The sequence below is a fragment of the Thamnophis elegans genome, chromosome 9 (assembly GCF_009769535.1).
Source record: "Thamnophis elegans isolate rThaEle1 chromosome 9, rThaEle1.pri, whole genome shotgun sequence".
Classification (NCBI taxonomy): Eukaryota; Metazoa; Chordata; class Lepidosauria; order Squamata; family Colubridae; genus Thamnophis; species Thamnophis elegans.
The window spans coordinates 27,750,533-27,768,619 of record NC_045549.1 but is presented as its reverse complement, the minus strand read 5'-3'; the positions used below and the strand labels follow the sequence as shown (position 1 = coordinate 27,768,619).

Genomic DNA, 18,087 nt, shown 5'->3' with positions numbered 1-18,087 from the left:
TCACCCTTCTTCACCCCACAGGGGGAGGAGGAGGAGGAGGAGGAGGAGGAAGCAGCGGCCAACAGGATTGGGTAGCAAGTTCGAGGGGAGCGGGACCCCTCCACTCGGGGGGCTTCTGAGGCGGGCACCGCTTGACGTTCCAGGACTGGTCACCGAAGCTCTCGTCGCCTCAAGGCTTCTGGGAAACTCAGTAGAGGCGGCGGCGGCAGCAGCAGCGATGGGTCGGGAGTCGCTTCCCGCGGAGCAGCCGCTGCCGCCTCCACCACAGCGTTACCCGCCGCTTCCCCCGGGACCGGCCCGGCCACCCCTGGCCTTGAAGGGGGAGGCGGCCAGAGGGTCGGGCCGCGGCCCCAGACCGGCTCTCGCTTTCATACACTCCCGAGTTACCGCCGCCGGGGGTGCTAGGGCCCCAACCAGGCAGACGGAGCGTGGAAGCGGCGCCGGACGGCCAGGGTCAGCGCCGCTCCCGCCCCGCACCCAGGCATGTGGGTAACTAATTCTCCGCGCGGGCTCCGGTCACTCCGCGGGACGGACCCTGAGGGACGCGGAGAGCCCGCTTCGGTCTCGGGAGGGAAGAGAGAGGGACGCGGAGCCACGAGACGGTCCGCCCGGTGGTCCAGAGCCGCTTATTTGCCGTCCCTCGCATATACAGCCAGCGGTGGGAGGGAGGAGGCAAAGAAGGGACGGCCCGTCTACGGCGGCGCAGGCAGATGACATAGATCGTAGCCTGGCAACAGGAACCTTCTACCCGCCTCCCACGGGCGCGGATGAATGACGTAAAGAAGTTGAAAGGCTAAATGTCTTCGTGGAGGGGTTGTGTAATCCCGGGCTCGGGGATAGATCATTGAAGCATTAAAAAAAAAAGTCTGTCCCTTTATTCGGTTGTGCGCAATCGCAGTTGGCGAATTAAATAAAGTGGCTGGAGTTCGGTAAAGAGTTACTTCGTTAATAAGACAGCAGTTGTAGCTAATCAACCTGGAAGATGGGAGCAGTAGTTGGGGTTGGGACAGAACCGGATTTGCCAAACACAAACCTGCTATTCTGTTGAGATCTTAATACCAAGCAGTCGGTTCTGCTCTGATATAATGGCTATGCAGTGGCTATGCTCCTTGAGAGCACCTACTATGGTTAATTCTCCGTTTCTTCAAGCAGGGCTTTTTGGATTCACACAAGTCCTACCTGTCAATGAATACTTCGGTTTCAACCGCAACACAAGCACACAATAGATACAAACTCAAGGTAAACCGCTCCAAATTTGATTGCAGAAAATACGACTTCAGTAACAGAGTGGTCAATGCCTGGAATGCACTATCTGACTGTGGTTTCTTACCCAAACCCCCAAAACTTTAACCTTAGACTGTCTGCTGTGGACCTCACCTCATTCCTAAGAGGTCTTTAGGGGGCGTGTATAAGCGCACCAGCGTGCCTACTGTCCCTGTCTTACTGTCCCCACTTATTTGTATCCATTTACTGTGTTCATGATCATGTTTATACTTATATCTGTTATCTAATTAATGCTTGACAAAATAAAATAAATAAATTAAGCTCACTGCTGGATTCACTGTACTGTAAGTGAAGGCACCTGGGTTCAATTGCTTCCTCAGCCATGGAACTAGTTTGTTATGTATATGCAATATGGTGTACTCTGTGTTCTCTGTTATGTTGCATGAATCCAAAACAAAGCTCACCATATTGCATATACCATATTGGCACACTATGATTAAACCAATAATGGTTCACAAATCGTTCTGTAGTATGTTGTAACTTTCATCACAAACCAATCTGTTAAAAGTTTGATTTTGAGAAAGAACAAGGAATGAGAAGTTAACAACATAATGCTAACAATAGAGGTCCCCACTTCACATATTGTTTTAGCTAAGTTCTTTGTGGCTATTAAATGCTAATGGGCTTCTAGATTTTCTTAATTAAGTAAATGCTGGGTGATTGACTCTTATCATAATCCACAAACTATAGCTTACATTTGCTTGAGAAGAACCATATTTGGGCTTTTTATGTGAATCTTGCCTATGATCTGTTTAAAATATTGCCTTACTTGCTCTTAAGCAAGCTATATTTATGAGCTGTGTGATGGCACAGTGGTTAGACTGCAGTATTGCAGGCTACTTCTGCTGCTTGCCTGCAATTTGGCAGTTCAAATTTCACCAAGCTCAAGGTTTACTCAGCCTTCCAGCCTTCCGAGGTGGGTAAAATGAGGAACCAAATTGTTGGGGGCAATATGCTGACTCTGTAAACTGCTTAGCAAGGGCTGTAAAGCACTGTAAAGCGATATATAAGTGCTATTGCTATATTTAACACATATGGATAATCTTGTGAATCTGATTACTACAGTCAAATAGCAAGATTTTTGACCCATTTGCTGCAGGATCTAATACAAATGCAGTTTTCCAGTATTTTCAATAAGACTGTGAGAAAACATTTGCTGATTATTCAGTTAAGTAGCAGAGAGAATGTTTTAGTATTCAGAAGGCTCCTTGCTCAACTTCTAGCATTACTAGTGTTAAAAAGAGCAAATGATAAAGGAACCTCTACCTGCGGCTCTGGGAAAGTTCTGTTGAAACAAACACTTTTGAGTTAAGATAGGCAAATAGTGTTACATGTTGTAAAATTGTTTGTGTAAAACTGTTCGTTAAAAAATGAGCAAAATTTCTTCCTACCTATTAATTTCACTTATTCTAGCTTTTGCAAAATCAAAAGAAACTGATAGCATCTTTTCACACTAACACATTTTATTCAAAGCCATAACCTATCATGAACCGCAGCTACAGCTCACTTAACACGTGATGCAATTTCTGATTTTTGGTACCATATATTGACACCTGGCTGTTTTCCTACAATGTCTACAAGATTGACAGTGCTTCCCCTTTAGCTAGGCAGAGAACTTAATACTAACTTGCACATTGATAATGTCTGAAAACAAGTGATCAAACAATAAAAACCAGTCCAGTCATTCCCAAGTAAAGAAACCTAAAGGAATCAGTCATGAATTAGTCATGCCCTTAAGCAGTCTAAAATCAAAGTCTCAAATGGGTAAAAGAACTGTAAGAAGTGGTGCCTGGGGCAAAATGAATGTTACCATCTCCCCATTACACACAGAAACAAGAGCTAAAAGCAAGTCAATGTAACAATGAATCAGAAAGGGAAATCTGATTCAAGGGATGGTTCGGTAAAATACAGTGAAACAAGTTCAGCACTGTTATGGGATTTTATGCTTTATTTTAATGCATGCCTGCACATTAAATGCTTTAATGTATGAGATTTTAGTATCTGCAATTGTCTCTTGATTTTATGTACTGTATGCCCAGTGAATTATATGCTGTGGGTGGGTGTGTTACTTTGGAAACTTGTTATATTAGAGTATTATAAACAAGAACAAAGCAGTTAACCATTGCATTGTCCTTCTCAAGAACATCTCTTTTATAATTCTATGGGAGAATTTTTTTAAGGCATTTTCTGTGACTCGCACAGCACTCTACAATTATCTAGGATTATGTTCTTCAATATGATGGTTTTCATAGGAAACTGCTAAAATGGAAGGGAAAAATTATGTTGAAGCATGTTTATTTTAGCACACACCTCAAGCTCACAGTATATTTGTAAGAGATTATTGTCAACTTTTCTTCACTTTTATCAGTCTTTATGTTCTATTATTTGCTAACACAAGCTGTAGGACCTCTATCTGTCCCATTTGCAAGGGTATAAAACAGAGAGCACCAAGGAAAAGTATTGTGAAAGGAGATGGTGTTGGCTGCCATAAAACTATCAAACAGCTACCAAAGCAGAAATATGGGCCAGAGAATGTAATAAAACCTTGAGGATTTCTGGGAATGAGAATTAAGATGCCCACTTTTCTCCTTACCACTAGAGCCTCACGTTTGTTTTCCAGCATACTTATTTTTGCCACTAAATATTTTCAAAGCTGTAAAAGGAATCTGAACAAACAAATCTCATCCAGATTTGATACTTGTTAGGATGAGAAAAAGGCAATCAACTAATTTTCCCAGAACCTCAGATTAATATTGGAATTTCCAGGAGAAAGAGAAGCAAAAAAAATTACAGGTAAAAAAAATTACATATGCATGAGATCTTTGTTCTAAGAACAATGACTATTTCTGTAGAAAGAGGTATGCATTCTAACCTGAGTTAATATTAGATTATTTCTTCAAAGGCAAATAGTATTAATATTATTTATTTGTGTGATCTAATAAAGTCTATATAATTTCAGCTTTTGTCAATTCTCACAGTACTGTGGAAAGATAATTTTTTTTATATAATTCCATAGTCTGATTATAAATTGCATTATCTCCTGTCTTACCGGGAAAAATTTGCACAACATGCTGATCAAGAATGGCTGCAAGTCTGATATGAAATTAGCCACTTGTAGCATGATACTATCTGTCTGTTATAATAGTGGTCAATACTAAAATAATTGTAATTTCCTAGTACTTTCCAGACAAGCCTTATGCACAGTGCATTTCAGTAACCCAATTGCAGGGAAATAGGTGGATGAACCTCTGCGACCCAGGCCAAATTACCACTTCCGGTTCTCCTGAACTGGTGTGAACCAGCAGGAACCCACCTCTGATTGACTAGCTGGGGGAGGTTGACAAAAGAGTTCTTTTATACCTGTACTTTTAGGCGAATTACTTAACGTCTTCCTGAACAGATTTTAAGGGCATCTGCAGGAAACAGTAACGAGGAGCAAATGATGAAACATGAAGGGTATCATCATGCAAATACCACAACAGACGTATCTTTTCATGTGACAGGATTTGAGTGATGTTGTCACTACTTGTGTTATTTTGGCATCACCTTGGTTTTTGTGGCTGCAATGGCAATGCTTAATATTTCATATCCATGGAACAAAATTATGTTCATTTAGAAACAACATAACTATAATGGCACCCCTCAATCTAATGCTGAGTTTTCCCGATGTGTTTATACTGGGGACTGTTTAATATTGGAAAAGTCTAATAAATTCCTATTCATGAACTTTATCTTCATTTTGCAGATTGCCTGGCAATGGCTGAACCTCTTTCTATTCAATTAACATGCTAAAAAGGTTTGCTAAAAGGTGCTGGTTAGTCTATTAACAATTCAACAGGAAAAAATTATACTGTACTGGAACACAGAAATGCTTGGGACCATTTGTTTGCAGAAATGGAAGAAAAAAACATGTAGGGGGGGGAGGAATTCTGGGGTAAAATAAACATTTGTAGTCAAAGTAATAATGCCTTCTCACCAAAGAAGCACTGTATTAGATTCTATATATGGCAAGCCTTGTCATTATATCATAAATCAATTTTTTGCTCCTCTACCCACCTTTTTAATAAGATAAAAACATAGTGACAGCTAGAAAACTGCTTCAGTTTCTGACAATTTTTTAAATATTTTATTCTGCATTCTTTACACAAAGGCACATTTAGTTCATTTGTTTTTTTTTTATATTTCAGGGCAAATAAAAATACATTTTCATATTATGGTTACATAAAATCTGATTAACATGGGCATGCTAATAGTGGGAAAAAGCTTCTGTTTCTTTAAAAAGAGATAATTACCTATTTGACTGTGAATTCTACAAAAATGGGTAAATTTAAATATTTATAAAATCATGATATCACAGTTTTTCATATTAAAATGTAGAATTCCTTGAAAACAACGTAGAATTAATTCAAAACAATGAAAACAAAAATAATTCAACAATTATGATAAAATCTTCAAGAATTTTAAAAACTATGAAGCTTTAAAAAATGAAACAGGCCAGATCAAAAAGAATTGCAACACCAGTGAACCACAGCACAGCTGTGAAAATACCATGAGCATAAATGATGGGACTTTAGAATGTCAGCTAACATGTACATTCCACTAATCCTTTCGAAAAGGATGCTTTTGATTTTGATTTTTGTTTGCCCTTGTCTTCCACTCAACACTTACCCATCTTGCACACAGATATCCATTTGGGGTGGGGCATAGGGGAGAAGAAGCAGGGTAAATACATCATCAATGGCATAAATTACACTGTGTCAATTGTGTACTTACATCATGATGTCTCCTAAAAAATACCTAGATTTCCATGCAACTGCATCTGTCTCCATTTGCCTGATAGCTTTCCAATGTTGTTATTGGCCAAAAATATTGGGCAAAGGCAATAAAGGATTATGCATACTATCCAAATTGACATGAATATTGGATGTTGGCATCTCCAATTCTCACTAACTCAAAAATCTTACTTAACAAACTACAACAATATCAAACAATTCATATTGTAATCATATTCAGGCATTTCTATTAACTGTCTGAATGGCCTAAAAGATCCATAGATTGTCAAAGTTATGCTAGTGATATTAGTGAAAATTAAACAATAGAAAACATATAATTGTAGATAATTCTACAAGTGACAAATTTATGGTGAATATCATCCCTTTTCCCAATCAAGTTTGTATCTTTCTTAATACTTGGAAGTTTATTCAAGACCTACTGCTCCCTATTGTTTAAATGCTGAAAAGGCCATATCAACAAAGAAATGACTGGCTAAAAAGAAATCATTTCCTGGACTTCAAAGGAGGTATAAATGCCATGATAAGATGTCTAAAGGAGGTATAAATGCCATGATAAGATGTCTAAAATTCCAAGTATCACTAATACCTCAAGTCCATCACATAACCCTGCTGGACTTACGACATCCATTCTATGGAGTCAAGCAGACCATATGAGCACAGGTACACTGCAACACGTTTAAGGACTAGACATAAAACTACTTTTTCAGTGGTGTTGGAACAATAGAGATTTGTAAGTATACAAATATACTCTCCTAGGTAAATCTCAGCTGAAGTCTGGTTTCTGCCCCGTGAACCATCTGATATGACGCATACTTCAAAGGTATTTTAATGTATAGGTAGTCCTTGATTAATGGCACCCTGTTTGGTGACCATTCAAAGACTATTCAGTGCAGTGTGACAGCACTGAAAAAGTAGCTTCATGATCAGTCCTTATAGCTGTTGCAGTGTATCTGTAGTAACGTGGTCACGTGATCTGCTTGACTCAATGGAACTGATGTCATAAGTCCAGCAGGGTCATGTGATGCTTCACTTAAGACCGTATCATTTAGTAATAGAGTTGCTAGTCCCAATTGCAATTGTTAAGTGGAGGGCTACCTATAAATGCAATACTGTATGTTGCAGTAGTCTGGATTTTGCCAAAACATTAATGAATTTTAAATGTTCATTTCTGATCCTCTGGCTCATAGATACAAACTGAGTATCCGCCAGTTTAAAATCTGATTTTCAAAGGAGAATACAATTCCACACAGCAGGGGCTGAATAGCATTTCTTTTAACAAGAGCCATGTTGTTCCTGTACTGGGAAATCAGACAAGGATATCAGTACCACAGATTGTTCTGTGTATTGATTGGGAATTCAGACATTTGGAGGACATCTGGATGGAAAGGGTGATTCACATGCATCAGTCCAGGTTAATGGATATAGATACACACTATCACACTACCAGCTATTACTAGAAGGCTGGTAAAAACGATTCTATTCCCAAGAGTAGGATTTATGATGGGAAACTTTCAAACCCAAATGATCTCTTACATTTTAAAGAATTTCATCTGAAAGATTTTGGCTAAGGATCTTTTCCTCACTACCCACTCCCTTTGGCATCAGATTCTCAACATACTATATTGTTCCTATCCCAGAAAATAGCTGGTTGTTTTCTAAGAAATGCTGAATTATTTATGTAGTTCATAATTCTTCTATGACTGTGGTTACTTCAGATGTTGGCCTTGCATTGTTCTAGCTTTTAAAAAATTTAATAGCAACAATAAAAAGAAAGCTCTTCCAAGTATGTTTCTTCTGCCACATTTTTATACATCATTATTCAGAAAGATGTTTCCAATTATTTACACTATATTGTAGAGCAGTACATATAGCCATGCTGCACTTTTCACCACATCATTTTAAAAACGAGAATAGTTATGCCCAGTTGACTTTAAACTTTAAATGGATATAGCAGGTTTTTATCTGTATGATATCGGTTGTGGCCCAGCGGGTGCCGTTGGAGCTGCTACCAGACTCCGACAGCAAGGGGCCCTCTGAGTCGGCTCTGGAGAATGTGGAGGACCCTGGACAGGGTTTCGACTCCGAGCAGGGCACAGAGAGACTGGTTGGCCACCAGGAGGCACCTGAGCCTTGGACCAGTGGGGAGGAGACAAGGGAGAGTGAGCCGGAGGCCAGTAGTGAGTTGTTCCTGGATGCACACCATCGAAGAGCTACTAGGCGTCAGGAACAATTATTACTGTGAGCTTGGCAGGCTGGATTGCTGCCAAGCCTTATCTGTGTTTATTGCTGCCTGAGTTTGTCTGAGTTGCTGCCAAGGTCCTTATCTGTTTGTTATGCTTGGCTTTCAGCCACCGAGGTTTTGGTTTCTTGCTATTAAAGTACATTCTAGTTAAGCTTGTCTCGGCAGTCTTTACAGGATGGAGGAGGGGGTCAGAACAGATATCTATTTTAAATGTGGTCAATCAATCAAACAGTTATTGCAATCATAGATCAGTGCAAGCAGAATGCTCTGTGGATAAATGAATGAATGAAAATAAACAGTATGTGTGTGCGTATTCTATCTAACAGAATATAAATTAAATAAAGTTTAAGAAAAAGTTAAAATATCTTTGTAAAAAAACCTAAGTAACATCTGTAAGTGAGGTCCAGGTTGCATCCTACATGTAGTCCAAGGGCTGTATTTACTTATCTTCCTTACCGGTTCACAAATGTGAGAGCGCCCACCTCTGTGCATGCTCTAAGCCTTCCATGAATGAGCTTTTCACTTTAAAAGGGATGCCATAGAGCTGGGGTGGGGAAGTGGGGCCACTGGCATTTTCCGTTACTTGTTCGGGTGAACCAGTCCGAACCAGTAGAATACCACCTCTGATGTAGACATTGTATGTATGTTTTGAGTGGTGTGTTGGCCTAGTGGTGAAGACACTCACCTCCCATTCAGAAGGTTGAGAGTTCAATCCTGGTAGTAGCAGATATTTCTCTCCTACGGCACAAAGAAAAAAAGTCTTCAAATTGTGTGTGTGGTGTCAGGAAGGGCATCCGGCTAGTAAACACTCAGGTCCATCCAGTAACTCCTAATTAAGAGATTACAGGGTCATAAAAGGGAAGTTTATTGTATGTATGTTTCATCACATTTCCACAAAATTCTGCAAATCTGAAGATTTCTGGACCCCTTTCCACCCTCTCAAAAATGCCTCTATTCAAGGTCACCTGACTGAGAATGCATGGGGGGAGGGCTAAGAATAGAGCACTAAGCAACATTCTGAGGTGCTACTGAACTGCCACCTTCCATAGAGAAACACTGGAACATTTTTCTGGGGTTTTTTTTCTTCTTCTTCTTTCCTGGGCCATGACCCTCTTTTTGAATTTGGTCTTTCTTTTGCTGTCTTCTCCCTCACATAAATTTGGTCCTGATCTACTCAGTATTCAGAGATACTGTAATGACCTTGTTCATAAATACACATAGTGGTGAACTCTCTGTGTGATTTTTTTAAATGTAATTTTTCCCCAACATTTTGCCAGGTTGGAAAGAAGGCCTACAGAGCATGTTTAATCCAACCCTTTTGCCTTGGCTGCCTCATTAGAAGGGAGGAAAAAAAGAGTGGTTTGGGAATGGAATAGTCAGAAAATGCAACCTGCTTCCTTTTCCATTAAAGATTCATGACAGAGATTTTTTTTCTAAATTTTTTCCATACAGTTTCTGGCTGGATCTATCCCATTTTTGAACTCTACTGTCTTTTGTCAGCTTATCTGTCAGGCATGTCTTCCTCAGTATCCAAGAAAGAAAAACCTCAACTCCATTTGAATAGAGATAAAATACTTTAACTAGATATGAATTGATAGCAGTAAAAAGGAAAGCAAGATCTGAGCCAAAAAGGCTCGAACAAGCACATATCAAATGATTACCCTGCCCCCTCCCACAAGTTACCCCAGCCCAGTGTCCAATCTGCAACTCCCTAAGGTGGCATGTGGGGTGCATCTTCAAAAAGCCTCATCAGGTTGGTATGCGGGATGGTTGGCCTTGACCAACTCCAAACATCAGCCATCAGCATGTGCAGGTGGGAACAAAACTCCCTACTACATAACTCCTCCAGTACCATACAATTCCCTTCCCCAATACCATGCCCCCACCCTCCCCGTTTCTATGACAGCCGATAGCAAGAAAGCGAAGCAGAGGCTGACATTATCCTAGCACCCCAAATTTAGTCTTCCTCTGGTCTTGGAGTTATCCCGTTGATAAATAATCAATCCTGAGACCTAGTAGTACAGAATTTATTTCCAACATTGTGCTGGACTGGAAGAAATAAAAAGAAAGGAAATGTGCATTTTCATATGTATTCCCTTAACATATTTTTACCTCATATTACAATTTAATAATGTAAATATATAACTTTTCTAAATAGCAGAATAATTTTGTACTCAGTCATTGTCCAAAGTGCCCTGCTTCATTTGGTAAAGTATATAGTCCAGTTGACAAATATTAAACTACCTTATGTGGATGAGATTAATCTCTTTAAAAATGCAATCATAAGATAATTCATATTTATTATTAAATTGTATACAAATAATATGCATATATTATTTTATTTCTTTATTTATCATGGACTTATGTCCATGATCTCTTTTCTGAACTGTTGATTTCATTTAATTCCCTGATTTATTTGCAGGCTTAGGAGTGACTCCAAAGGATAGTTTGGTTAGGTTGTCCCTAAGTATTGCCTGTCAATGTTATTCACAACTTAGTAACATTCTATTAAGAGCAAGAGTGGGCTGCTATGGGTTCTCGCCCGGAGAACCCATAGCTAAAGTTAGGCTGGTTCAGAAAACCTCCAAGCCCCACCCCTGGTTGGCTTGAGTTTGACACTCCTGGTCTAGAAGACCTCTAAGGTCCCTTCCTGATAAGCAACTTTTGAGAGTTAAAAATTCCAAAATAGTTCAAAATCATGGTATCGAGTTATGAAAAATACAGTATTTTTTTCTGGGTGTGGTACTTGCACTGCAAGATGAAGATAAATTATTTCTAATCTTTTCTGCAATTGAAACTCTTTCAGATCACCCGCCTGAAATATCAAAAGCATCTAAAACATTTTTACAGTAATTAAGAAATCAATTAATTAATTCATTAATCAAATGCAATTCATAAGTTACCAGATGACAATAGCAAAATGATCAAGCAATTTACTCAATGCGTGGGCTTGGTCACAAACAGCTCAAGCCAATGTTTAGTCCAGGTGATGCTTTAGGATTCCTGCCTGTGGTTGGTAAGAAAACAGCCTCTTCAGTGGAAGATTGCTGCCCAATTTCAGCTGGACTGAAAGAGAGTTCTTTTAAAAAATGAAATTCCAGAACTATTTCTTACCGCACATCACTGGCAACTGCACAGGTTTCTTAGCAACTGTAACACTCGAGCACCAATTAGCATCTTTCCAGTTTAGGATGATGCCTCTGAAATGTCTAAATTTCTGAAATAATGGCATGAAAATTACGATCACAAATGCTCTTTAAAACACTCTCCTTTTTAAAAAAACAACAACAACTTCTAAGGCACAACCTTGCTGTGATGCTTACATCTTCACTAAATTCTGAACTGGCATTCCTGTTTGAATTATTATTCTATTATAATTTAATAGGATAAATTCAGAATGAGCAGAAGGAAAGGCAGACAGAACTACACTGTAGACAACATTTTTTGCAGGGCAGTGTTCAAAGAGGCTCCTTACAACATACAGACTAGGGAAGCAAATTTTGTGAAATTTGAGAAAAGACATGAGCCTAGATATCAGTTCCATCTCAGCAGCCAGGCCAACTCAGTTTTCCCCAAAAATGGGGAAAGACATATTTCACTAACAATAGAATTTGTTTTTGTAAAATTTATTGCCTTGAACAAGCTCAGTTTTTTTTATAGGGATCAGCTTCCATGTATTTGTATGTGCATTTAATTATTAGGTTTATGTGCTGCTACAGTAAAACAACTTTCACACTTTGAGAAAGTTGTATTAACTATCACCATCACCATCATCATCATCATCATCATCATCATAAGCCATAGTGGTGCAGTGGTCAGAATGCAGTACGGCAGGCTAATTCTGCTGACTGCCAGCTGTCAGCAGTTTGGCAGTTCGAATCTCATCAGGCTTAAAGTTGACTCAGTCTTCCATCCAGTGACGTGCAGGCAGGGGAGGCAGGGCCTCACCACTGTCATCATGAAAAGGAAAAAAAATGTAAAAGGAAAAAGGCTGAGGTAGTTGCTGCCAGAGTCACAGTGGATGACTCTGCTTAGTGTTTAACTGTTTAAAAAAGTCCCTAAAAAGTGCCCTCTACAGGAGGAGGTGGGAGAACCACGTGCCTCATTTAGTCTGCCTTTATGATCACTCGAGCAGAGTTAAGCAAGGGTTAAAAGCCGAAAAATTCCTTATGTAGATGAGGCACGTGGTTCTCTTGCCTCCTCCTGTAGAGGGCATTTTTTAAGAGGCTTTTTTTAAACAGTTAAGCAGAGTCATCCATTGGGGACTCTGGCAGCAGCTAACACAGCCTGACCTCAGCAGCTCTTGCCTTTTTCCTTTTACATTTTTACATTTTCATCATGGCAGACAAGAGCAGAGTTGAAATCCTCTGTGAAACAGCTGGAAAAGGTATGTGGGTCAGAGGGAGGGGGAGGAATTCAAAATTAATGTAATTTGTAAGTAGTTGTATTATTGTAAGTAATTTTTGTCTGTGTGTGTGTGTATGTGTGTGTTTTACCCGACTCTGCTGGCACACGGGCTGGCACTTTTTTTATGTCAGACATAGCGACAGGGCTTTTGGACATAGCGGCAAGGTTTTTGGACATAGCAGCAGGGCTTTTGGACATAATGGCAGGGCTTTTGGATGCCCCAGAGCTATGTCCGACACAGAGGCGAGACGCCTCTATGTTGGACATAGCACTGGGGCGGCAGGTTGGCTTTTGCCCACTTTCAAGAAAGCTTTCTTGAAAATGGGCAAAAGCTTCCCTGCCACCCCGGTGCTAGAGGCAAAAGCCGCCCTGCCGCTATGTCTGGCATAGAGGCATCCCGCCTCTATGTTGGACATAGCGCCGTGGCAGCAGGGCGGCTTTTGCCTGCTTGCCTCACCAGCCATAAACCTCACTGCACGTCACTGCTTCCATCCTTCCGAGGTTGGTAACATGAAGATCTAGAATTGTTGGAGGCAATATGCTGAGTCTATAAACTGCTTAGAGTAGTCTTTAAAGCACTGTGAAGCGGTATATAAGTCTAAGTACTATTGCTATCATCAACATCATTTTAAGATCTATAACCTTAAACACTCAAAGAGACATCTGGACCCATTTCCCACAGAAAAGAAAACACCAGGAGCCACAAAACCTGGGTGGGTGGGGCCAACTCAACGTCACTCCCAGCCAGTGACATGACCCCCCCCCCCAGCCATGCCTACCCAGGTTTTGTGGCTCCCGGTGTTTTCTGCTGGGAATGTCTGTCTGTCTGTCTGTCTGTCTGTCTGTCTGTCTGTCTTCTGTCTGTCTGTCTGTCTCTCTCTCTCTCTCTCTCCCTCATTTCTTTCTCCTTTTCCTCTCATTCTCTCCCTCCATCATTTTCTCATTTCTCTTTTTCTCCCCTTTTCTCTCTCTCATTTCTCTCTCCCCTCTCTCATTTGTTTTTCTCTTTTTCCTTTCTCTCATTCTCTCCCTCTTTCTTTTTTCTCCCCTTCTCTCTCTCTCTCTTTCTTTCCCCCCACTCTCCCCTTCTCTCTCTCATTTGTTACTCTCTTTTTCTTCTCTCTCATTCTCTCCCTCTCTTTCACTTTTTCTCCCCCTTTCTCTCCCTCCTTCTCATTTCTGTTTTTTTTCTCTTTTTCCTCTCCCTCTCTCTTTTTATAAAATGGGATCCATTCTAGGACTGCCTCAGTCCACCTGCCATTAGTTCTTCTTGCTATGTGACCAGCCCATTTCCATTTCATATTTTTTTTTACTCTCTTGATGCTGTCATATACTTTCATTTGTTCTCTAATCCATGTGCAGGTCTTTCTATCTTCTCTTGTAATGCTGAGCATGTATTTCCATGGCTCCTTGCGCCACTTGTACCTTTTGTATCAATTGTGAACCTAGCGTCCATGTTTCACTTGCATATAGCACATACTATATTAACATATGTATATTAATTATATGTTTTTATATTGCATATATATATTACCTATATATTCGTTGGGCTTTAAATATTTATTTGACAGTGTATGAGTTTAAAATAATCCCTGACTATTGTTAAAGAAATCAGTAATTTGCTGTTATTATAAAAGATCATTATAATAAAGATCTTTTAATGCTATATATTTTGACTGAATTACATTACTCTCATCATATCTAGTGTTCGTATTCCCCCTGAAACTTAATATAGATTTCCCAGACTCAGAGGTATGCAATTTCTTTAATGGTATAGAAATCAGATCTGAAAAGGAAAAATGTCATTAACTAGACATATTCACTGAGGTGAAGGCCTTATATAATAGCAATCTTGAACTGTGACACATACAAAAGCAAAGTCTGAGGCCCTGCAGATCAGGATTAATTTTAACAAGTTAATAAGTTCATTCAGCAATTCTCAATATTTTCCATCATATGAACTACTACATGATAATTGAAATGATACAGAAAGCTTCTATCCTGGGCCTTGTAACTCAGAATTCTTTAGCTGATGGAGTCCACAACCTTTTATTTATTTATATACCACCTTTATTATTTTTACAAATAACCTAAGATGGCAAATGTATCCAAAACACCTTCTTCCTCCTATTTTCCCTTCAACAACAACTCTGTGAGGCAGGTTGGGCTAAGAGTTAGTGACTGGCCCAAAGCCACCCAGCTGGCTACCTTCCCTGCTACCTTTATTGGCTAAGGAACATGTAAGATGCCTCACTTTGAATCTGTTTTATCTATCTGATTTCTAAATATAAAATATAAATTCACTCCGTAACCCTTGAAGGAGAAATTAAAACTGCAGGAAAGGTTAGGGCAGAATCTACAGACAAAAGAGAAAGGGCAAACCAAACCCCCAGGACCTTGGAGAGCAGCAAATAAATTGGGCTGACCGAGCTTTCTTCTGTTACAGCAATAATTTAATGCTTTCTTCCACACAGTGAAGATTTATATTAGATAACAAGGACTTTATTTTGATTAACTCCAGTGCCTAAAGAGTCTAAACCAGGGGTGTCCAAACTTGGGAACTTTAAGACTTGTGTACTTCAACTCTTCAACCATGGCTGGCTGGGCAATTCTGGGAGTTGAAGTCCACAAGTCTTAAAGTTCCCAAGTTTGGACACCCCTGGTCTAAACTATTCATGAGCCCTTACTTCATTTTTCAGCCTCATGCTTTTAAAAGGAAAGGAATATGAAGATTCTGCTGAAGGGTCCTTTAGGTTCTTCATCCAGGAGACTTCTGAGTATGAGGTTGAATCTTTTGTCTTAAGCTGCAGTTTAAGGGCTTCAAAACATGATAGGTCCCTTCTGATTCAGAGGATGTCATAGTCCAAAGGCAGGGGAGATACTTCACATCTGCTGTTGAGGCAACAAAAGAGATTCTTCTAGCACCACTAGCAAATCTTTGGAAATGCTTCATTTAAACTTGCAAATGTGTTTAAGTTAGTTTTTCCTTACAAAACATCCAGAGCACTTTATACTGAGCACAAGTGTGCTGAAGAAAATCACTGTACATCTGTATAAAAGAATATTTTATTCTTATTTATATTACACATGTATGATTACAGTATAAAACATTGTATAAAAAAAATCACAATGTAAGCTGTAAATAAAAAAATAATAACTGAATATACTACAGTTAACTTGGTTTCTACAAATGTTACCAAAAGTTGTTAAGCATGCTTCATTTACCTTGCCAAATATATTGTTGAGTCATTTGTGTATATAACAAATATGCATATATGTACTGTATGTAAGGTTTGGGGAGGGAATCAATGGTATAGTTTAATGGTTGACAGAAACAATTCAGTAATAGCTTGCTATCTTGGGATTTCTGTGACAGATATAGTTCACACACTCTGTAAACTGTGGCTGATGCCCTTGTCATCTCTTAATCGACTACTACAGTTTACTCTTCATAAGGCTGCTCTTGAAGATGACCTAGAGTCTACAACTGGCTATCTGCCAGCTGATTTGTGCCAATTCATTTGAAAGCATTGTCTATGCTGTAGTGGTTAATTATTAAATCTTTTATAGCTTGAGTTGTCATTATTTTTGAAATGATTTGCAGTACACTGGTACCTTGATATTCAACTGCTTTGAAACTCATCAAATTTTTCATTTTGATGCAAAACTTTTGTCCCGGTATTCAAATATGTTTTGTTCTCAACTCACAAGCTAGAACTTGTTGGTGTTGGCTATCTTATGACTCATTACATTATTCCTTATGGGAAAAAAACGGTTTGGTACTCATTTTTGTATACGTCGAGCCTCAAGGAACCAATTAATGATGGGTACCAAGGTACCACTCTATGCTGAATCTGTCCACACAACCTGAGAGATCATAAGTCCAAGCCATGGAGGATAGTCTACTAGGAGCTCTCTATTTATTCATTTATTACAATAGTTTGCTTCCCAAAGTCAAAATGATTCCCACTCTGCTAATATCTAGGAAATCTATTTAAAAATGTATTTTTCCACAAGGTCTTTGGCTAACAGCAATGATCATATTTTAATGTGTATTTTGAATTAATCATTGTTCTCACACTTTTATAATAAGCCACATAGAATCTTGTGTAAAAATGGATTATATATGGACTTGTATACATAAACATTTTGTCCCATTCTGTTACTATATATCTTCCTTCTCAAAGCTCAAGACAAGCAAAGTAAAATGAAATTATATTACTCTTATTACAACTTTATAGCATAGGCATGGTTTATTTTGATTATCCAAGTGAATAACACAGTTAATAACATGTCATGGCTCAAAATATTAATCTAGGTATGAGTAGTTCAAATCCATTACTCCATCAACTGGGCCTTTCTAACCACTAGGCAGGAGTTTCATTCTGCCTTTCCTCTTTTAAAGTTGTTGGTCCTAGACTACATAAGACTACTAATAGCTCTGGTGCAAAGTGTAGAGCTCTTCCAAACATTGTTTCCCATTTGTAATATGATAAAAGAAAATGATTAAATGCATTGGAAGTAATCATTTTATTCATAATTAAATTTTAATTTCATTTAATTTAACTTTTGGCCTAACCTTGATCTATTCCTTTGTCTTGGACACAGGACTTTTTAAAATATGCCTATTGGCACATAAATCAAAGGTTGAATGTTGCCCTTGATTTTGCAAACGTTTTCTAGTCCTAGTGCCAGTACCCTTTTAGCGATCTCTTCAGGGATTTCTGAATTGTTTCCTGCGAGAATAATAGCAATTTGGCTACTGCATTTTGAGCAATGTCATTTTGAGGGGGGGGGGATGTGTTGTGATAAATAAGAAACTCTTCTCTGGCAGGGATAGTCATTCAAATTTAGAGCCTTAACATAGCAACTAAGTAAGACCAAAATATAACTTGCGTCAAGTCTCACTTTTTAATTTAGGGATTTGGGGAAAGATCAGGTTAATTATACAAACTACACAATTAATCTACCCTATGTCTGTTCAAGGCTTTAATCTACTTAACTCAATATTGTTATACCCTGAATAGGAGAATAAATATTTGACTGACCTGATAGGCATGCTATCTATCTTGAATATAAGGATTCACTCTTCTTGAAAGTCATGTTTCCCCAGTTTGTTATCCTTTGGCTATTTAGGGTTGCAGCTATCAAAATTTCCATTCAACATAGTCAATCTATATTAGATGAATACAAGTTCATATTTAGGCATGTGAGGGGGGAAGTGAACTAGAGAGTGTATCTCCAGGCTTTTATATATTGGGTTAGATGATCAGCAGTAACATGAAAGTGGATCCCAGGAATAAAATAAAGTCTATATTATATAACTATTTTTTTCTAATTTCTGATTCACCATATTGTGTA

General features: G+C 39.0%; 1 protein-coding gene across 1 annotated transcript in view; it reads right to left on the bottom strand.

Annotated features, from left to right (window-relative positions):
• Nucleotides 1–15,322: 15,322 nt before the first annotated feature.
• The window catches only part of TMEM154 (transmembrane protein 154), a 32,409-nt gene continuing 29,644 nt past the window's right edge, over nucleotides 15,323–18,087 (bottom strand). Inside the window, exon 6 of the mRNA XM_032223576.1 lies at nucleotides 15,323–15,618. Coding sequence (XP_032079467.1) covers nucleotides 15,573–15,618 — 46 coding nt within the window. The 3' untranslated portion in view covers nucleotides 15,323–15,572. The remainder of the gene's footprint in view (nucleotides 15,619–18,087) is intronic.